The sequence below is a fragment of the Nesoenas mayeri genome (assembly GCF_963082525.1).
Source record: "Nesoenas mayeri genome assembly, chromosome: 2".
Lineage (NCBI taxonomy): Eukaryota > Metazoa > Chordata > Aves > Columbiformes > Columbidae > Nesoenas > Nesoenas mayeri.
Genome location: NC_137543.1, coordinates 62,091,529 through 62,115,533, shown reverse-complemented (window position 1 = coordinate 62,115,533; position 24,005 = coordinate 62,091,529). Strand labels below are relative to the sequence as shown.

The 24,005-nt window shown below is 36.8% G+C and overlaps 1 protein-coding gene across 1 annotated transcript in view; it reads right to left on the bottom strand.

Moving 5' to 3' along the window:
- The window catches only part of ZNF407 (zinc finger protein 407), a 348,368-nt gene that overhangs the window by 305,015 nt on the left and 19,348 nt on the right, over window positions 1–24,005 (bottom strand). The window contains exons 2-3 of the mRNA XM_080340472.1: window positions 12,950–17,773; window positions 7,069–7,183 (exon numbers count right to left, since the gene is read on the bottom strand). Of these exons, the coding sequence (XP_080196598.1) occupies window positions 7,069–7,183; window positions 12,950–17,738 (4,904 nt within the window). The 5' untranslated portion in view covers window positions 17,739–17,773. The remainder of the gene's footprint in view (window positions 1–7,068; window positions 7,184–12,949; window positions 17,774–24,005) is intronic.

Here is a 24,005-nt window from a genome sequence, read left to right as displayed (position 1 = left end):
AATTGGATGCAAAAAAAAAAACAGATGCCCCAATAGATTGATCCAGCAGTCAACTCATATACATTAAATTTGGTTAAAACTGAGGGAGTTCCAACAACTTACAGTTAAAAGGTATAAAACACAAATCAGAGTCTATTTTTTCCATTTTCGGGTAACGACCTTCTTCTCTTACCAAACCTATACTACTAGGGAAGAGATACTGATCAATAAAGATTAGGCTCAGCTATTTGTCTCCCAAATTTTAAACTAAAGTTACTAAAAGCACCAAAGAAAATCAAAGCCTAATCAGAAGCTTGATGCAATTTCCACACATAAATGATTAAAACCAAAAATAAAGCAAATATAAACCCTCTAAACTCTGGGTGCAAGTCCAAACCATGCAATTTAAGCCTATCAACAAGACAACCCAACCAAAACTTTAATCAGGGAAACCTCTCTCCCTGTCAATATGAACCACCAGCACTGACAACTCTCAGGCTCCATTCTTCTCATGGTAACCAAAACCAAGTCAAATTTTGCCATCTCCTTCTACCAACAGAAGGCAATTTTAAATAATATCTTTCTCAACGCTTAGGCCAGTCCTTCGGAACCATGGATAATAAGGACAGAAGTCTCTTTTTCAGTAGGTATACTGCATTTTAAGACTGTTGCTTGCCCTAGCACTGACTGCTAAACCCCAATTTTTGTACCATCAGCCTGTTTCCCATTAGTCCAAACTCCTGCCTTCTCCAGAAGGGTTCAAACCCTCCCCGTGCTCTTGGAGGATGCATTCAGTATCAGAACAATGTACAGTAAAGTAAGAAATTAAAAATGCACGAGCCACACGTATCATCATCACACCACTGTGCATCTTGCTAATTACCATTTGGAAGTGCACTGAATTGGATTGCATGCAGCACAGGTATTAGTCTGGATCGCTATAGAATCATAGAATCATTTTGGTTGGAAGAGGCCCTCAGGATCATCGAGTCCAACCATAACCCAACCTAACTCTAGCACTAAACCATGTCCCTAGGAACATCATCGAAACACCTTTCAAACCCCTCCAGGGATGGTGACTCCACCACTTTCCTGAGCAGCCTGTTCTAGTGCCTGACAACCCCTTCTGTGAAGAATTATGTCCTAATATCCAATCTGAACCTCCCCTGGTGCAACCTGAGGCCATTTCCTCTTGTCCTGTCACTTGCTACTCAGGAGAAGAGACCAACACCGTCCACAGTACAACCTCCGTTCAGGTAGTTGTAGACAGCGATATGGTCTCTCCTCAGTCTCCTTTTCTCAATTCAAATACAAACATACACTCTCATGAGTAGGTCACTTCAATACCTTGTCTCTTCAGCAAACACAACTAAATCATTATTATAAACCAATTTAGCACACAAATTGCTAAAAGCACATTTTATTAATTCAGAAAGCTGGTCTTGACTTTTCCGTCTCAATGTTACCACCGGTCTCCAACAGCAGGTCCCTTCCACTGCCTGCACCAGCGTCTCCCACTCACTGGCTTCAACTCCAGCCAGCTCCACGGCAGACTGACAGGCCAAGGGAGCCTCGCACAACACAGCGCAGGATCCCTACCAGCTGGTCAAAGATGCTGGGAGCTTTTCTGAATAAAACTAAATTGCTTCCATTTTGAGTACTTTTCTTAAATTGTAAAAATAGAGAGTATGGACTGAAGGTCAGGTTTGCAAATCTAATAAAATGATAGATAACTGAACAAAAATTGGCAAGATAATAAAACACACATGTTACCTTGCTCCGCATATTTTTCTAGTATTTTCCCATTAATTTGTTTAAAAGCGCATGCAAGATTGGAAGGCTGTTCTGTAGGTTCACCTCATTTTCTCTACTTAAGTAAATGTAGACCCAAGTGTCTAATAGGACTAAATAGCAAAAAGCAGATAGAGAAATTCAGAATATCTGGATCTGCAACAGTCATTTCACATGCACTTATGTCTGATCTAAACAGCTGAACCAAATACATATTTATTGTTTGGACACATCTGTAGGTATGATGTGTGTAATTAACTGTTCATTCAAAAATGCAATTTCATGATGCATTTGATGATTTAGGTATACAACAGTTTTAGTTCTCAGAGCTGACTAAAAATAGTGATTTTAATTTATTCCTGCTGCCTACAATTACCCACAACCATGTATTTTTAAATATTTCCAGCCTATAAAAATTAGTAATTTTTGCCACTTGTGTTTATCTGCATTTAGACTTTGATTTGGATAAATTAAGCTCTCAAGTGTTCCTTGCTTTATGAAACTCTGCATGTTGTACACTTCAACACAAATAAATGACTTCTACCATTAGAGGTTTAAATAATGTAATGTATTTCATGCTCAGCCTGAAGCTGGATTCCAATGAAGTTGCTAATGCACGTAATGATTAAGTGTAACTCAAATACTAACTGTGTTGTTGAAAACATGACAGGCAATAATTTGGTCTATTATATTCTGCCATTTAATTGCCTAGTACAGACATTCTCTGACACGTTATGAAGCAATGATTTACAATTATTCAAGCTGCAAAGGTCAGAAAGTGACATTATAATCATCTACATAGAGATCCCTTCTAATGCACAAAAACTAGGTAATACCACACAAAAATAGTTTTACTAGAGTAACAACTTTCTATTTAAGATTTCCCAAACTGCACAAGTATAAATAATTAATTTACATTACAGTACATTAAGGCATCCTTGAAAATATAATGTTTCTCCTGCTCCTACCAATAAATTTATGAATAACTCTTTTTTGCTTGCTAAAAGCAATCTGAAGAGCAGGCTTTCACTAAAAGTAGACTGACATTAAGAGAAATCATTTAAAAAAATCTGAAAATCTGAAAGATTTTTTAGAACACAACACACAGGAGCACAGCCAATTTTTTTTGATGCAGCTGTCCAAAGCACATTCTTATCTATAAAGTACAAAGATCTATTAGCCACTATACTCAATATAGGCAAGTATTTTTCTTCAGACATTCTCAAAGCAACCAGTGTCATTAAACTACTGAACTTTATACAGATTAAGATCTCTGAAATATTCTTAGCATTAACAGCAGCAGCCAAAGGGAAGTTATTTCTATGCTTGGGACACTATAACTCTCCTCCAAGCTTGTTTATATGAGGCTTTAAAAAAAATAACTGAATTTAGCAAAACACTTATTTAGCAGAACATCTCATAACATATCCAGAATTAATTGAGAAAATGAGTTTCAAAGCAAATCAAGAACTGAGGAGTAGTAAGTAAAAAATATTAATACCCTCATCCACCAAAAAGACTAAAACAAAGCAAAAAAAAACACTACAAACAAACAAACTCACAGGAAAGAACTACTTTGACAAAACAGAGAACAAAAAAATTTCCACCCCCATGCAAATTTCTTTGTGAACAAAAATGCTTATTTTTGTTCCTTAAAACACTTGACTGCTATATAGGGAACAATCATAATAAAGACATTGCTACTAATGTCCTTTCAATTTTTAGGAAGGTAGTAAAAAATGTTTATGTGCATGTTTTACATATTGAAAATTTTCCTAAAAATCCAAACCTACCTTATACCCATCTTCCTCAGTAGAAGTCATAAATGAGAGGGAAAAAAAAAAAAGAAGCAGCCACTCTTACTTGAAACATGTAACTACATCCCCAAAAATTCTGTTTTTGAAAGCAAAGGCAAGCAAAAGGCAAAGGAATGCAGATGCATTTTTAAATCAAACATCGCCTATAAATTCTGTTCAAAATCTGAAGTACAGAACAATGCATTTTTCATGTTCTACCTGAGGCATAAAATTTGAAAAGTACATGATAAGCCTTTGCACTGCATTTCACCAGGCAAATGAAGGCAAAATTTTAAATGCTGGGCAACTAAGATTTGCTCATCTAACCCAGGGCATCAGCCAATTTCAGAGCCAGACTTTCAAAAATTAAATTCAAATATGCAGCAGTTTGCTACCCGCAGAAAATAGATACTACCTCTGAAATAATGGCATATATTTTACAGCCATGGGTATGGAAAAGAAAACAATTAACACACATCTGCGATAAGGAAATGAGTAGCAGACGGTTTATTCCAAATGTTAAAACATTAGCAGTGTCCAATTTCTGTGTCATGTAGTTTCTGCTGTGCAGCTGAAGAAAAACAAACCCTGAACTTCAATTAAAGAAAAATAAAACAACACAGCAAAATTGCCACCTTTTTCAACAACTAAGTGAATTATATATTGTGTACTTTGTATCATGTAAATATGAGGAACATTTGGAAAAGTGAGACATAGCAAACCCTTCCTAAAACAACACCACAGATACAGCTTTTTGCCTTTTTTTTTTGAAGGCAAATATTTCCAGAGAATTATTGTCTAAAAAAAATACAGTATTTTGAGACCACACTACACCACAACGTTGCACTGACATTTCACCTTTAAAAAGTGCCCAAGCAGATTCAAAAGCTTTTGAAATACAATTTATCCTCACAACTAGTAGAGTGCTTATTATTATGAATCTAAAAGTCAGAGGATAGAATATTAACTACTGTAGAAAAGAAAACATAGTGCAAGACCTTCTGTTTGTGACAAAATTACAGAGTTAATGTTCCTGAAAGATCACTTCACCTTTTAAAGCACGATTTTTAAAAAGGTAGAATTTATAGCAATTAAAGCTAATGAAGAAATGCAGCATGAGCTGCTTATGTTCAGGAACTAATAGGTCCACTGAGCATTTCTAAGATTATTTAGCCATCAATGATAATGAATTGACATTGTCAGTGGTGTTAATGTACCAATGCTCTATAGTGCCACTAATCCGATAGCCAATCCTAGCCATTTTATTTTTTTTATGTTGCTACTTTATTTTTTTAACCTACGCACTACCCAGTCTTTTCAATTAAAACAGCAGAAGTACAGGACAGACTATTACACTTTCTTCTCTTCCACATTTAAGGATGGCATGTTCATTATTTGGACTGCAGTTCAAACTACTCTGGTCATTCCTTGTCTTCTTATCCTGCTCAATTCTTCAGGACTGTTAGCTACAGTGCAAAAATGTCTTTTCCAATTAAATCACTGTTAATGTATAATTCTTAAAATACGTTTTTGGTGCACATTAAGTGAAATGTGATGATTGTTTAAACAGGTATATAAATCAGATTTTTGTGAGTATGAGGTATTGTGGTGTATGTCTCTTCAGCTGATTGTTTTGTCATACCTAAATAGCAAAGTTTCAGGTTGTTGATGAAAATTAGCTATACAATACCAGGCAGAAATGGAAAATTAGTACCTGCTTGGCTACCAGGTATGACATGTCAGCAACACATAGTAAGCAATCAGCTCAGCAAAGCAACTAACATTCAAGTCCACAGTTTAAATCATTCAAACCTGTTTTGGACTCTCTCTTGCATAACCATCGTGGATTGCAACTGAGATCTGTGTAATTCTGAGGAAGTTTCTAAGAACATGTCAATCCTGAAAGGATGTGGTTTTGAAAAAACAAGGATTGAGGCCGAATCCTCATCATTTTAATTCCCTTTTTATAAAGTATTAACTATTTTGATTTTTTTTTTTACTTTTCCTCTCATGATAACATAGTTAATATTTTTCACTTTAAGTTAAAAGGGAATTGAATAAAGAACCACTGTCAGGTTTTTGTTGACAACTTCTGAAGAACAGAGTTTAGCCTTAGCTAAACAGTTTTGTCGATCTCTAGTTGTTAATTACCTTCAGTGCCAAACTTGCAGCAATTTATATAGCAGAGATAGTAAATAAGATTTTGCAAACAACATAAAATAGCCTACCATGTATAATGTTCACTTAAACATGCTGCAAGATGTAGAATGCCACAAGTTATTCTACTACTGATAGTCAATGGACTTAAGAATTAGGCTCATACATTTTTATTTCTTTCTTCAAGAAGTCAGCAATTAATTTTCTTAAGTGAGTAAAAACATCAAAAGTAACTCATAATGCTGAATGCAAAATTATTTAAAAAACAGAGAGATTAATCAGTGAAAATCACTCAGCTGTGTCTTCAGCTGAAGATTCACTTGTCCTTTGAAACGTGTAACTCACTTTGTCCTGCAATAGATCGGCACAATAAGGCTAAAAAACCCTCTCCTGCTGAATATTATCGCCACCATCACACTGCACCATTCATGTGTGCACTGCATCATCTAAACGAACCTGTGCTGTTCTACACATTAGCCATAAGACTGCTATAGCAGGTTACATAGGTTTGAGTAAAATGTTTTTATATGATACATATATATTAGTTACTTTCTCCAGTATAATAACATTAAAATATATTTTTAATCAGAACTAGGGTATTAAAATCCAACTTTGAATGTCCTGCGATGTACCATATATGCCATGGCATTTTAAAACCTTTTAAACATTTCTGCTAAATTAATTAGTTTTGCATTAAGGAGTCTCAGTGCCTCCTATTAAATGCAACACATTTGAAGGACAATTAAACGTTATGAACGATCCTTCTGAGGAAATAACGATTAAGTAAAAAAGAAAAACAAGATTTTTTGGGTAACAAACAAGGACACAAGCATACATAAAAGACTTCAATTTATTTTTAAAGTCTTGTGCCCGCAATATTTTTGATCCGTTTGTTTGAAAAATCAGTCTTCTGTTTTGTTTTCATAAAGAATGAAAAGTCTAATGGAGTCCAGAAATCTGTTAATGGTACTAAAATTATAACAGTATAGCAAAAGAAAAAACCCCACACAGTAAAGTCTATATTATATATTTTTTATGTCTTTAAATGGAATTTACAGTTCTCCCTGGCAATGTGAATGAACATCCTATAATTTAGTCAATTTACAGATTACAGGTTCAAATTGACCTTGTAGCCCATAAAATTGCTCATCTTCAGTGCAGGATTAGAAGTGGGAAAAGAATGTCATAACTGTATTTAAGGAATTTACCATAACAATGGAAAGGAGGATATGCATGCATAATTTTAGCCACTCTTGCTCACATCAGAGTTTTCAATTCTGAAACAATGCATATCCTGCACTCTTCTCTTGGTTAACCGTGGTGGAGACTGTTTCAATTTACTCACCCACAGACATGACACTTGTATTCCCTCATCCCAAGGTGCCTCTTGACATGGTTTCTGGCATCTCCGAGCTGAGCTGTTGCAAAGTGGCATATCTTGCACTTGAATGGCTTTGATCCTAAGTAAAATTTAGCATAAGATACGAGTTGAATTACAATAATATATCACCCACGGTTAAAGAAATAAAAAATCCTGGGAAAAAATAACCTTTAAAAAAGCCTATCCCACATTCAACCTATATGAGCTTCTTGCTTAACAAAAAAAGTATCTTGTACATAGATTTATAATTCCCAGGACACAGGCAGTATATACGATACATTACTCATTAAAGTATCCTTAAGTTCAAGATCACGACAACTACTCTCTTAATAATAATTTACTCTTTTTTTTTAATTAAAAAACCCACAAAATATTAAAATGAGAAAATATACTGCATAGATAACCTTTCAACAAGACAGCAGAAGTTGTTTTACACCTTTCCCCGTCTTCAAATGCTGAAATTCAAGTAATGGTCCTAAAGTGGTTTGACATTGGTGTAAACTGCAAAATGTACTTGTTTTCTAAGCAAATATATTTAAAGTAATTTTACAAGTCTTCCGACTTTGAATAGATTTCACATTAGCATTGGTATTTCAGATTTGTTCTGTCACACACAGAAAATGATTCATCACCTAGCTATTGTAATGACATGCAATGTATGAATATACAGTGGATAAAATATTATGCCTTTATGACTGTTTTATGGTCAAGAATTTATGATTATTCTGCAAACCAGAAGTATTGACATTTTGGCTATTATTTATTTCAAGAACAAACTTTAATATTAAATGTCTACTGCAGACCAAAGAACTCTGAAATTATTTCTCCAAGGAAGAAATACCAGTCTGTTTCTTATATCGTATCAGTTCGGCAAAAAGCCAAATTATTTGTCTCTTAATTAACAGGTATCCTCCCCAGAGGATGGAAAAACTATTTGATTTTTTTACTGGAATAGTTAAATTGGGCACATGTCAGTCACCATGTTATTACACAGCAACACCTTTCTAAAGCGTGCTGTAGCACTTTCCAATTTTCTGTCCACTAAAACCTTAAATCAATAAATCAAAATCAGTTAAAAGTAAGTACAATATGGTCACAGTTTCCATATTATGTTTAGCATAGGTTTTGTAAAGTACTTCTTTCAATATAGTTAAGCATAATATGAAGTATGTGAACTTTAATAAATATACATAAAGAGCTCTGATAAGAAAAATGTTGCACTATATGATACTTGATCAATGAACCTTTTTGCTTTGCCCTTGAAAACAGAATATCCTCTGAGAATCCATTGGTGAAACTGAGGATCTTAGTAAAAATTTTCAGAGTCTTAAATTTCAATTTAATTCCCAAAAGCTGACGAAAAATGAAGCATTTAATTTTAATCTTCTAACTGAAATAAAAAAGTCAACAGTACTAAGCACGGGCAGACAAGGTTGAATATTTCACAGTTCAATGACAATGAAGCCAGATCTCTTAATACTTCCATTTCTACTGTTGGAAGTAGATGTAAAATATATTTAGCACCTGAATGGTTATATCTAGTCAGCTTTATATGTTTAAATGTCAAAAGCAGGTTGAGACTGCAGCTAACAGCAATCACATTCTATCAATCATACTGAAAAACCCCAGTTTATTTAAATGATCCTGATAAAACTAAATTAATCATTAATTTGGTGACATTTCAAATCAACACTGCATTCTGTAAAGAGATCCATGCAAATAAAAAAAAAGTCTATCTTTGCATTAAATAGAAGCGTGTTAAAAGTTGATTTTTTAACTTATTATCTGAAAGACTAATTGCACAATTAATACCATCCAGGCCACAGTTGGAGAGGATTTTTTTGAATCTATTGGTGTTTATACTGTTCTTTTTTGTCATAGAATTCAAATTCCATGTGGATTCAATCCTGTGTTCCCTTAGTTTCTCTCCTACTGATTAAATTGTAAATTTGTTCCTCATTCTGTTACTGCAGGTGTCCCGCAGGGCTCCCATACAAGACCTTTGCTGTTTTCCATTTACATGACTCCTTTGTGAAAAACTCGAGTTCAGACCAATCGTAGCTACCGTGTGCTGACAATACAGAAATACATTATTCTGTTGACTGCTCTCATCCAAAAATCACTGAGGCCTTGGGGTTTTTTATTTCTCAGATCCAGACTGAATATCTGTTAACATCTCCATTTAAGTGCCATGAAAATTCAAGTGCTGGCAGGCTCCAGTCAGCACTTATCACCTGAAACAAAAGCAGGGCATCTCCCTTCTAGGTTGCTGGTGCCAAATTTGTTCCAGTGTGCTCTTGGATGGAATAACCCAAAATTTTATGCTTAAGATGAAGACATTACACTAAGAGTTAAACTAATGGGGCAAAAACTCTGTATTTACTATAAGGCTATCTGAAACAATGTTGAAGCAATTAACCATTTCTTAGCCACACTTATCACAAACTTCAATGGTTCTTATATGCTGTGTTGAATGTGATACTATTGTTTGCAGAAAAATGATAAAAATACTTACAATATAGCATGTTTTCAATCAAATTTCTTTTTTAAAAAAATCCACATAGTTACTTTACCCACAAGTTATGGCATGGAGACAAAGTGTATATTTTCTGATGGTAACAGCAAACAGTAAGGCTCTTAACAAGCGAATTGGTTAAAAAAAAATGGGAAATAGACTAAATGCAAGAGTTCAGGTCAGACAGACACAAACTGTGCTACTGTTTTACAGAGAAGACTGGAGTTCATAGTCCTTACTTTACATTAAGACAACAGAGACCCAGAACAGTATGAAGAATTCACTGACTCAGGTTTAAGGCTGCCAAAGGCAACACCATCTGCACCTGCAGGCCTGGCTGTGTCCCCAGCTCAGGCCTGATGCGAAATACGCAGAGTCGCATGAAACACCATCGTACCATTTCTTCCTGTGTTTCGGACATGAGGAGTAAGATACCACACTTAGTTGGGCAAACCTGCCATTAACTGAGAAATCTGATGAGAAACGAAACAAAGATGATGTGGTTGCAGGTGATTTTTCCTCAGATGGTGATTGTTAATTAAGTTTATGGGACCTGCATCAATTGCGAACTAAAAAGTCTTCCACCTCTACTACTCCTTTTATTTTTCTTTACATTTCCTCATTTTCACTTGTCAACATGTGATGGACTTACTTGTTATCTCCTCTCCAGCAAAGCTTCACTTTCATTTGCAATGTGAAAATCTCCTACATTATTTAATGGTATTTTGAAACATTATTTTTCTATTAATGGAAATTTTTAGTTACCTATTTCTACAACTTCCCCCAGCCCCCAACCATCACCAATTACTCAATTAAAAAAAAAAAGGCAGGGAGTTGGATATGGTTACATATACATACATATAAAAACATATATATATATATGTACAGCTGCATGCTGAAGAAAGATTATTTTTTAAAAAGCACATAATCCAAACAATAAATGGGCAAATGTGCAGCACTGCTCCTATTAGGTACCTGGTGTTACTCTAGGACAGATGGGACACTGGAAACACTGTACTTTGCTTCACCAATGTTATAAACCCGTGTATGTACAGTTGGTGGAGAAGGTCAGTTCCCTCTGCCACCACTCCCGATAACCCAAAAATATTTGTTTCTTTATTCGACTGCATCCACTGTGATACAGATTGGGAAGAAGGTTCTATAAGACACAAAGGAAAGCAAAAATATGAAAATAGGAATTGAAAAAGAACACCTTCTTCCCATTAACTATTAATAAAAGTCTCTGCATTACTATTTATGTGAATTAGCAGAGCACGGAAAAGCATGTCATTTACAGGTGCCGTGAGAAGGAGGGCAGATAAAAGTCTATTTGTAACTCTTCTATACCTTCTCCACAAGCACACCCGAAAAATTACTTGCAAAATGAAACATATTCTTTTACTCCTTTGCATATTTAGGGCCATGCAAAAGCACAATAAAAATATACTTCATGATAAGACCTACACACAAGATGTTAAAAAGTACACTAACTTTTACTAAATGTTACAATCAATGATGTAACTTATGTAAGTAGGGTTGCTTTGTCATATATTGATAGTTACCTCACTTTCACATCCACATTAACTTGATTTTAAATGCAATTAATACATATAGTCAAGGAAGACTAATGGACTACATTCTGCACTTAACCTGGTGGACATTTTCAAATGGCACAAGTGACCAGTGCAAACCTATTTTGCATTGTAAACGACTAAATAAATCTTAATGGATTAAGAATGATCAGCTATCAACACACAAGGGAAATTAAGTGCTGAAATGCCTACATTGATTATTTTAAATTATTAGCCTTACTCTGTTCTTGAATTTGTATGCTTTTAGTGAGCTTTAACACATTTACAAGACTTATTGACTATAATTACAAGAGAATTCAAGTAATGGACACATCAATTATAAGCAACATGTCTTGACCAGACAGTTGCATAAAGAATTCTAAAGAGAGCTCCATTAGCATCCTCCCCCTTAGTTTTATTCAGTTTTATCTGCCGTAAGAGGGCATATTAAGGGCTTATACAGCTGTTCTGACCATGTGAACATGAGCGTCCCTCTAAAGACTTAATACAGCATTTAAAGTTGGATATTAGCTGAAGCAATACAGATAACTACGTTATTGACAGGACAGAAGTAATGCTGAAAGTATTAAGCATGTGAGTTATTGGTATACACAAATACTGCAGTTATAGTAAAATACTTTGAAAGGTTTGAAATACAATGCCTGTGTTCTGCAAGATGAATTTTAAACTTTGTTGTCCAGTCACGCCCTTGCCTTTTCATAAAAAACCTTACAAAACTATTTTAGGATTATGCCAGGAATTACCATTCTTCTGTGTTTCTTTTTTTCTTACCTTTTTGTTCTCTTCCTTGTAACCATGCACTAAGTTTCAAATACTGCATGAATTTAAACTATAGCTTCCATAATAAGCCATTATTTTAAAGTACAGTAAAATAAACCTTACAGTTTTAATGAAAATATGTTCATTGAAATGTGAATTTATTATTCAAATCCACTCATAAATTCAACCATGGAGACACCACTTGTCTAAGCAGAGCTCAGTGATTTAGAAAAGCTGTCTATTTAAAATAAAGAATGTATGGCAGGTTTATAGAAACATCGCAGTGAATTTTTACATAAATTTAGAACTGCAGCTTATGCATTTTTCTACAAAAATGTTTTTAAATTTTCCACTTAAAATTAAACATAAAAATGAATTGAAAGTGTGATCAGCACAGAAAGCAAACCAAATGCTACAGCTCTGTGCATCACATCAGCCTTACACACTGCCTTCCAAAAAGGCTGGCCAATTCCAATTCCCATAACTTATTTCTACAAAAACATCTTGATGCTTCTTATTGGTATTTATTTAGGAATGATGTAATATCAAATGTCTATCCTGAAGCATTACCTAATGCTGAAAGTGTAACTGAATTGAGATGAAATAAACAATTTGGATATTAAGCAACTAAAGGAAGAGGAAGTTAGAAAGAACAGCTAATTGTTCTCTCAAACCACCCCTGCTTCATTGTATAAATTTAAGAACTAATTAATGGTTACTGTCTAGATTAAAGGGAAGGCAATCTCTCGATATGAAACAAAAAGCAAAGGGTGACTGCGCTTAAAACGTTGTTACATTTTCTGCCTTTGATCACTGTATTTTCATACCCCTTTAGGTGATTTTGAGTTTCATGGGGGGCTCATCAGGTGATCCGAATGCCAGTTTGTAAGAAATGTTAAAGAGATTAACAACCAGAAAAAGACCAAGGGTATAATTCACTGTTTGAAAAAGACCACTTGCAAAGAGAGTGTTTCCATACCTGTATGGGTACGGATGTGAGCTAGGAAGGCCATGGAATTGCTACTTCTACACATCTTCCCACAATACTTGCAGACGTTGCCTTGGTTCTCCTCCCTCTCCCTGTTTATTTGCTCCGTGTCTTCCACAATGTACTTATTCACTTCCCGCAACAGCTCTTCGTGTTGCTCTTTGATGTGGAGGAACAAGCTCTGCTCCGAATCGAAGGGCTCCGTGCACTTGACGCACTTGAAGGTGGCACCTCCTTCGGGCAGTTCCTCCACGCTCGCCTGCTCGTTCCGCATGTGCCCGGCACTGGCCAAGTGCTGGTGAAGGTTGCTCTCTGTGTAAAATGACTTTCCACAGAGTAAACAGTGAAAATGTTTCTCTTTTGAAGGATGTTTCATGGCTATGTGAACATTTAGTCCGCTCAAACCATCTGCTAGAAAACCACAGTCATCACAGCGAATCCGTGTTGATTCCCCGAGGGAAATTCCTTCTGACTTCTTCTTTTTCCCACCGCTTGGCAAAGGGTCTGCTTTCACTGGGAGCTCACCAGCTTTCACTCCACCTGGCATCTGTCCTTCAGCAGAATGCTCAGCGGCCTCCCCATCTTGATGGCTTTTTAACCTCACTATAGAAGAATCAAACTTGCCAAAGTTTTGCATTGCCTTTCCTTTATCATCAGCATTGATAACTGCTCCTAAAGCCTCGCTACTACTTTCTTGCATGCCCTCAGCTGTTGAGCCATCTGCCTCCCAAACATTGTTATTTATAGTCACTTCTGCTTCACGTTGTGCTTCCATAAGGGCTTCTTCCTCCTCCCCAGTAGGATCCTCTTTGAAACTTCTGTCACCCTCCAAACTATGTATATTTTGTACCGTTTCTCCAGTGTTTCCAGAAAAATTGGACTGCTCTACTGCACTACTTGTTTCTGGAAGGGTCAGCATAAGCGGGTTATTGTTTTTCAGTGATATTTCTTTGAGAACGTCTATGTTTCTAGACTCTACTTCAGGGTTTTCTCTATTTGCTTCTAAGCTTTCATCACCTTCTCCTGAATTCAGGTTTGTGCTGCTTGATCTGCTTTGATTTTCTGCAGTGCAATAACCATCTGAGTTGAGCAGCTCCTGACCATGCCTACATTTCTGCAATTCACAAATATCTGTTTCTTTAAGTGGTACTTCCTTGTCAAGTTTAACTTTATCGTTCTGGGGAGTTTGCTGGAATCCTTCACATAAAAGGTCTTCTCCATTATTAGACTCCTCTTCAAGTTCACCTTCTATGGCATTTTGGGAATTGCCACCTTGAGGCATTCCTGGCGATGCATTTTCATCTAAGACAGTACACTCAGTTAAGCTTTTACTCATGTGATCATCTTCTGCCACATCATTGGCACATTTTGGTTCACCTAAACCAGTTTTCGATTCTCCTGCACCGTGGTGGTGGTGGTGCTCCTCTTGAGACAAAGCAGTGCCTTCTTTAGTGATATTTGCTGTGTTTGCTTCCTCCCCAGAAGAATAAACATAAGATTCTCTTCTAATTTTATGTTTCTCCGTTGCTGCATGCCTAATCATCTCTCTGCGAGTAACAGCGTAGTAGTCACAAGCCATGCAGTAGTATTCAAATTGTTTTGTATGTTTTCGCTTCACATGCAGCTCTAGAGAAGAAGAAGAATGAGCAATGAAGCTGCAGTGTACACACTTGTTGTCATTTGCACTCATTGCTCTTCTCTGGAAGCATGGGTCACTGTCTGGAGTAACCCTTGCTGGTTCCAGAAATATATGTTGGTTTACATTTAATGGATTGCTAGTATGCTCCAAATCTGGCAGCCTATTGGCATTTGCACCTTTTAGCTCAGCCTCTCCTTGCTCAACTTCCTGATTGTCTAAGGCAGAATTTTCCAAATCTGATGACTGGCTACCATCCTCAACATGTTCATACAAGGCAGTCATGGGGCTGTTAACCTTCTTGCTCATGGATTCAAAATTACCTCCTTCGGGGCTAACAATGATCTCTGAGTTCTGTTTTCCACATCCTTCTATTTCAACACGACTTTTGTGTTTTTTGGTTGCACAATGGCGTTCCATATCTCCTTTGGTTACAGTGTAATAATTGCAAACTTTACACAAATAGCTGTACTGATGACTGTGCTTTCGTCTGATGTGAACGGACAAATTTGTAACGCTGGAAGCCAAAAGACCACAATGGGTACATGTCCTAGAAAGAGTGCCTTTGGGTTTCCCTCTTTTGGGTGCATTAGCTAAATCCAATTCATTTTCACCAATCCTTTGCTCAAGTGGAATTAATTCTTTATTTCTCGATAGGTTTTCCATGGAAGAGGATGAAACATGTATAATTTCTCTATCTAACTCTGTATTCCCGCTCCCAGAACTGGAAGGATCCACCACTGTTTTAATGCCACCAACACCAACACAAACCTTTTCAATACATTCTTCAAAACGTAGTCCAATGTTGTTTTTCCTTGCATTTTCAAGGTGCTTGCTTCTTTTGATATGCTTCTCCATTCCTTCCTTACTCAGTGAGTAGAGATTACATGCTTTGCAAAGGAAGTGATGCTCCTGTGCGTGTCGGAGTTTGATGTGCCTTGTAAGAACCGTGGAAGATCTTGTCTTATAAAAACACTTTTTACATTGAAATTGGGTTTTATTCAGAACAGAATGCTTTAGTTCACTTCTATGATTTACGAAGGAAGGGTCTGTAGCTTTTGCTTTCATTGATACTTCCATTTCCTTTGCAAGATTTTGGCTCTTGTTTGATACTGAGTCAGCATAAGGTACCACTTGCAAGGTCTGATCACTGTTACTCAATGGAGTAGCCTGCTGAAATAATGAACCATCATGTTTCTCATCTTTTTGGTGATTTATCAGCTCTTCTTCCATTTGAAAAAAAAGAAAGCAAGTTGGACAACTATGAGACATACTATGCGCCTCACTCATATGGCTTCGAAGGCTGGTTACGTTCAAGCCGGTAAAGGAACAGAGTTGACAATTAAAGCTACAACCACCCATCTGGTGTTTGCTGTCCTGACAGTGTTGTTTCGTGTCGTCCCTGACGCCAGAGGAATAACTACACATCTGACAATGAAACTGGATCCTTTTTGTATGAAGCTCTGCAAGATGAATTTCCAAACTTTTTATATTCTGAAAAACATGACCACAATCGGTGCAAGTATGAACACCATCATCAGCATTAAGTTGAAAGTCAGAAGCTTTAGTATCTGTAGTGCCGGAGGAAAGAGTATCTGGCTTATCTTCAGCACGATCTTGAATTTCCAAAGTAGCATTACAATTACTTTTAGCATCTGTTTCTAATTCTGTATGTGACATAGGGCTTGAATCACCAGGTTTAAGCTGTGTGCTGGAGACATGCTTCATGTGTACTCTCCGAGTTTCAGACTTCCTTCTCTTACTGGTACTCAAGAAATTGTATCTTCTTTTAACCTGCCTTTTTAATCTAAAAGACCTACTCTGTCCAAATAAAGACCTTAACAAGACAACATTTCTTTTATAGTCTGGTCGATTGAATCTCCTTGCCATGTTCAAACTGCTGACTAGCTTTTTGGTGATTGGAGGGAGTTCCGTTTTCTGCATGATATTTTCTGAGGGTCCTGGTATTTCTAGTTTTTCAGTATGGACTTCATAATTTCCTTCTACAGTGGAAGAAAGCAAAGTTTCTTCTGTCATAGTCATGTTTTTTTCAGTGGGAACGTTTAAAGATGGCATCACTTCATCAAGTGCAGTGCCATCATTTTGTTGAGATAAGCTTACTTTTGAGCCTTTCAGTGCACTGCAGACACTTAATTCTTCTGCATCAGTAGTTCTTGCTCTTAATTTACTGGTCCCAGGTTTTGCTCTGACATTCCTCTCTTTAGTTGTGGTAGATCGTTGTTTTTTAAAGGATTTTTTTGTCAATATCTGTACAAATCCTCCCCGTGCAGCAAGATTCTGGCGTCGAAGGTGCGTCTTGCTAAGGAAATGAGAATTTAGGTGATTTTCCTCAGCACTCTGAAAACCACAAAGATCACAACAAAATATCTTGGATTTCTCATGATCTTGCTTAACATGCATGTGTAAAGTTGAACTACATTCAGCTGTGCAACTACAGTGAGGGCACATTTGCTCTTTGGATTGTTTAGAGGGGCTTTCTTGTTTATGTTTTTCCGTATCAGAGCAGGAAGGTAAACACTGATCACTCATTTTGCCTTTAAGATCCTTGTCTATGTTTTCAGCTGTATAGCCAACACTGATTTTTTCTGAAGAAGATAACTTATCTGGAACAGCAGCTGGCACATCTTGTGAATGTTTATTTTCTTTGTGAATTTTCAATATGGTACCATCAGAACATTTGAAATCGCAATGTAGGCACAGGAAATCTGAATTAAATATGTCATCCCCAAGACAACTGGCATCTCCTTCTTTCTTTACAGCTCCAGTCACTCTACTACCTGCTTCTCCAGCTATCACACTGTGCAGTTTCCTTTCACTGTCTTTCATGTCTTCTGAAGAAATCCGCCTTCTTTTTCTGGAGATATTTTCAGGTTTGTCTGGTACAACAACATCCAGGTTTGGTGATCTTGACAGTGCCCTTTTGTTTGTGCCATTCTCTTTTCTTTTCTTTTCAAGGTCCCTGAACACTTCATCTGATACAAGCTTTGTTTTCTGCTCAGATGAAGAGTCACATCCAGCATTTTCTCCTGATGTATTTCTCCGAGATTCTTCTATCAACTCAGTTTGTAAACTCTCATCAACATCATCCCTCTTCTTATTTTCCTCCCCATCCATTCTTAACATTGATATTATAAATTGTAGATCATTTGGCTTAGTACCTACAAAACAAAAGAGTTACTATTAGCCTTTTTTTCTACAACCAAAAGTTAAAAGACTCAAGTTAAAAAAAAAAAAAAAAGCAATATAGTAAATCAAAATCATGGCAGGAAGACAGACACAGTGAAAGGTACAAGGCTACATTTTCAGCATGTGTCTAAACTTATACTATCTAAATATCAAACCAACTTTTAGGCAGTGGTTACAGTGCTCTCACTGTGATGAGCACCATGTGAGTGAGCACTCAGCTTCAATAGTTTTTGTGTGATCAGGTAATTTTCTACAGGCTTAAACTTGGGCAGACAAGCCTAACCTTTGTTTCTGGGAGCACTTTTAGGACACAAAACATTAACAGCTTTCAGGGAACCGGCCACGGCATGTTCAGCTTTTCCTGAACTAGAAATCCAGGTTCTCAAATTTAAAAAAATCCAAGGAGGAAATGACCATGACTACAACGACAAGCATAACAAAGCCAACATAAATGTTAAACAGTGTAAGTATTAAGTTTTCTTTCCTTCCTCTGCTTAGATTACCTGCTAAAGAGGAAAAACACAAATAGAGCCATGCTCTAAAAGAATATGCTGCAAGTAGAGTTCCCCATTCCTAAAATATCCTCTAAAACTTCATTTCCCAATTGGGGGATGGGAGGAGGTGGAGAAGAAAAAACAAAGTCATGAAATAGCAGTGCAGAGAAGGGCAGCATCTTTCAACACCAGCACAAACTCTAACCATCCAAATCCAGTTACCAAAAGCTTTTGCTCAACTGCCCAGTGTGACCTTCCTGCTCCCAAAAAGATGTCACCACTAGAAAACTGATGCTACCAACACGTTAGAGGGTTGAGGGTGGGAAATCAAATCTTGACATTTATTACCTTTTCATTTTGATATGAATCGATTGAGAATTGAGAATACATTTCTTTTTAACAGATTATTAAATACTAAATGTTTATCTATGTGCTTTACACTGTGATTTAAACATCAATTTGCTGCAGATCCAAGTATCCAGCTGGTTTTTTTTTTCGGTTATCCATTGAATGAGGCCATGACCACAATTGTAAGTACTTCCTGACAAGTTAAAGTAATTGCAATGTTGATACAGACAATGCAGAGTACAAAAAACTACTCAAGTACATGCTTAAAAAAAATTTATGGTTATTTTTGAGAACTAAGAAAGTATTAAACTTTGGAAATATTACCTATGGAAGTAAAAAATGCTTTTATGCATAATAATAATTTATGGAAGGCCTATAAGGAATTGAGTGCACAATAGTTGCATACATCAAACAGTTTTTCAACTGTAGGTCTCTCATTGAGCTACAGTACTGACCAAGCTTACACCAAGCTAGCTACACCTAAATAAAAAGATAATAACCACATCTAGATCACAACAGCCCTTTGGAGCATCCAGATATTGCTAACTGTGGCTTTCTGATTCTTACACACTATTCTTTTTCTTTGTTCAGTAACCCGTGATACAAACTATCACAATTAATCAGAAGTAAAACAATCAGGTCTATATTCTCAGCTGGAGTAAATCCGCATATTGTCAGTATGTTCAAAATCACGACAGCAATTATTAGCAGAGGAGCATGAAGGCTTTGAAGTGCAAGCTTACCCTGAAAACGTTTATGGGCACTGTTTGGGATACAGAAGAAAAAAAGAAGATGAAAATTCTGTTGTTTAACTGCAGTACAGCTTCATTCATATAACTTGGGAAATATCATGAAATTACTTCAGTGATGAGTGCCATAAATCCGTCCTTAACAGTTTGCAGGCAGCAGCTGTGAGTTCTTTTCTCCTTTCCCTCCACAGCAGGTTCCCAGCCTAGCGCTGAGACCTGACCTCTCTTCCCTTGCATGGCCTGGGGAAGAACAGTCAGTTTTTCTTTGCTGTACAAGACAACTTACAATCTCAAGCCAATTCTCCATCTTCTTTATAGGATACTTTCCTCTCAGACTATCTGATTTATCAGAGAACCTTACCAGCAGTGAACTAATACCCACTTTGGAAGCCTCCACTATCAAAGGTTTTATCAGGATAATTAGGGGTTCTCCATCAACAAAAATTCATAATTCAAGACATTTTAATAAGTAGGGGACTGGTGGCTCCATACCATACTCTGTTCTGACACGCTTCAACCCCATTTAAAGCCATCCTATAATTTGATTTAAACCTTAAAGCACTGTCATACCTAGATCAACCTCTGACAGAAATCACAAGCCACTTCTGCCAGAGACACAGTAATCACCAGAGGTGGATGCTTCCCAGCTGTCACAGGCAGGTATCAGCAGTCTCAGAACATGCCTTTCCTGCCACACCAGTGCAGATTCGGCTCATATCCACTAGCCGCACACCTCCAAAAAGATGTCTGTTTTTTTGCATACAGTACCAGGAGGCTTAGCCTTACTTCTCAGCATTTGTTCACTAACCCTCCAGTAGAAGTTCATCCTGTGCTCTACCGAAAATCTTGGATAATAATCCCAGTTCTGGTGTCCAGCCTTGTCTTCAACTCAATTGTATTGCATCAATCAAGGACTTTTTCAAATGCTTAGCAAAAAAAAGGTAAAATTAAAAAAGTATTTCCCTTATTTTATCTTTGTAAATTGTTTGTAGTCACAACTACAAGCAAGTTGCTAGGCAAGCAAAAAATGCAAAACACAAATCTCATAGGTTCTGCCAATAATTTTGGTATGAAATTAAAATAGTCTCATACATAATACAAAGATGCAACAGAGCTTTATGCCCCAGCCTTCTTGCCTAATTCCTCCTGTACTCCAAGTCAACAGTAGATAGAGACACTTATCTCTGCCTTCATTTCATGATAAACTATGATGCAGACAGGGGATGCACTCTGCTTCACTTACAGGCATTTCTCCTAATTAATGCAACAGCTTCACATCTATACATACAACTAATAACAAGTACTATCAAGGCAATAGCTCCTCAGCTGCACAGCACAAGTTAGGTGTAGCAACCATTAATGACATGCCTGTATGAGTTTCAGCTCTACCTGACATCAGAGTTTTGATTAAAATAACCTCACCCTGCACACCCTTTCCAGGGTTATATTTGCCTCTATCCCACCTCCATATAAACAGTGTCAAAATATCAATATATGGGAATATGCAACTGCATGAAATCATAATCCAGAAAGAATTCTCTATGACAGAAAATAACTATGAAGCAGTTGCTGTGCTTTTTTCTAAAATTACCCCATAAAAATTAATCTAAGAAATTAAATTGCCTTCAATTTCTTTTAGTTCTCTCTTAAAGTTGCCTTTAGGACTAGAGCACATCTTCTGACATAGACACTTAATGGCTACTGTCACTATTTTTTTGCTGGGACCATAGTCAGCAATTTGCTGAGCTATAGTCAGTTCTCCACATCTCAGACAAGGTCTAGACCACAGCATTGAACCATGTCACTCTTTCTTGTTGACAGGATGAGAAGAAATGGCCTCAAGTTGCGCCACAGAAGGTTTAGACTGGATGTTAGGAAACATTTCTTCACAGAAAGAGTTGTCAGGTATTGGCACAGGTTGCCCAGGGAAGTGGTGGAGTCACTATCACTGGAGGTGTTTACAAGGCATTTAGACAAGGTTCTTAGGGACATGGTATAGTGCTAGAGTTAGGTTATGGTTGGACTCGATGATCCTGAGGGTCTCCTCCAAGCAAAATTATTTTATCATTCTCCCCACCAGGACCTTTGCTCAGATAAGACTGCTGTGTCTCTAAGACAATTTCAGTAGCATATGCCTCAGCCTCCTTGATAGGAGAGTAGTAACTCACACCCAACAGGAGATGTGGGCAGAGCTCTGCTCAGCTCCCCGCATGGATGTATCACACAAATGACTATCACTCACAGGATGCATTCCCCATACCATGAGCCTCCTCTAGGCAAAAGGAACCTATGGTGCCTCCTCATCTGTAAGCTTCTCTCCTGGACATCCCCTTCTCAGATTTGCCATGGGACAGGAGGATAATGGCAAAGCAACAAACTGGTCAGAAATTTGGGTGGTCCTAACCCTCAGTCTGCATAAGCCAAATCACTTCCACTCTCAAAGCCACTACACTAATTAAGGGCTAGCCTATAATTGGTATTAATATAGAAACTGATGCATAAGAGAACGCATCAGCGGCACTCCGAGTTTGTAGAGTCCCAGTGACCACACGATACATAAGGTTAAACAGGTTTATTCTTGCAAAATTAATCTTTGATCAAACCTTAGTCTGGCACAGGGATCATCATCAGGAGCAAAGAATCAGCATCTGGAATTTGATTAAATCAACTGGTAAACAAAAACATTCTAGATGTAGCAAGTAACCCACTGGAGCCACAACAGCTTAAGCACATGCTTAACTCCTACTTATTAGTGCGTCTGAGTAAGCCTTTTCATATCAATGCGATGCTGGCAAACCCACATAGCCGTAGAAGTGGGGAACAACAGCTCTTGAACTACCTTACTCATGGACCAAGATGACTAAAAACAATGCAAGGCACAAGCTCTCGTGCCTTTCCTTCTACCTTCTTAAAGATTTTGAATAAATTTTTACAAGTAACAGATATCTAAAGCACAGTAATACATAACCACTTATGTATTGCATAAATAAACCAGAAAGGATTTCTACAGACCTGAGACTGCACTGCTGGTATCACCAGGTACATCCCAGCAAACCACCAGAGCACAGGATCAAGTCCAAGCAGAGCAGACAGCCATCAAATCTTCAGTATTTCCATAGTTTAAAACCCAGTTCTGTCAAACAGCTCTCTCTTAACATCATATTTGATGTTCAAAATGAAGCTGTTCTAACTCAAAAGTGGGTTGACTTTTTGTAACATAAATCTTTTGTTAATGTTCATATAAATCAAGTATAGCTGAACAGATTCTTGAAGGATATGACCAAAAATTAATTTGCCACATTAGCTTCAGGTTAACAAATTCTTCTGCTTGGCGACAGTCATACATTAACTAACGCATTTTAAGGTTCTTTGCAGCACACTGCTGTTCCTAAGTTTTGGAAAGAAACCTGGAGTGGCCTCACCTTTTATGCACAGAAAAACCTAAGCTCAATAATTCTGCTGGAAATATTAGTGAAGTCTTTATCATAGTGCTTTTCTTCAGTAATTTTCCAAGCATCTGAAAGAAGCGAGGCATGTTTTTAAGATCTTCAAAAGCAAAATGTTTATGTTGCATATGCTACATCTGAGTAGGCCAAATATTCAAATCTTTACAAAACATATAAGGAGACATATATATTTTTAAATTATAAGTGCATAATACATAATGCTTTTGGTTGTGTCACAGAAACCAATATAATTAAAGATTCTCCTCTTTCATGCATTGGGATTTCCAAGTGGTCAGAATAATGAAATTTTTGTTTCAATGTTTGATCAAATTTAAAAGACATCCCACAGTCACAATTCAGCACCATCTCACTACCTATAAAGAAGAAAACTAATAAAAAAGTGAGAAAAATACCATTTCTTGAGCTGCCACCACCATTTTTTACCAGATAACAACACAGATTTTTGTATTCTTCCTACACTGCTATTTTGTATATTGATATAGTATCTGCTACAGTTCTATACAAGAACATCAGTCAGAAGATCTTTTCGTGCAGACAGAAGATCTTTTCTTTGATGGAAACAGAGAACATTTTGGTTGAGCGTTTTCTCTGCTTTTTTTTTTTTCTTCTGGTCCGAAACATAGTAAATAATTCCCCTGTGTGAAAAGGTAGAGACAGTGCAGTTAAGATTTTCAATGTAAGACTTGCATTGCCCTAATCCTCAGATGAAATTTAGAAAGTAGTAATCTTAAATTAAGATGAGAAGGACAAGCAATTTAGTGATGATCCGTAAACATGTAATGAACTGCAAAGTTCCTTAACTTAATGCTCAATACATTTTTATTTACTTCTCATTTTGGTCATATGTCAGCTCTTCAAGGGAAGAGCTATAGCTGTACACAGAAGAACCCAAAGAAAGCATATTCACCGGTACTAAATTCCACTTTGATTTTTATTTTTTATGCTAATCCTGGCACTAGTATTCCCAAAGCACTTCTCAGTCAGCATATTATCATCTCCAAGTATTCAATATCCAGTCTGCAGTGTTTATAAAGGATGTGACGTGGAAAACAGAGTTTCTTTTTTTTCAGTACAAATTCCCCTTTTTCAGACAATTAATTCTTTCAATGAAATCATGGATACAATGAAGCAAAATCACTTTAATGA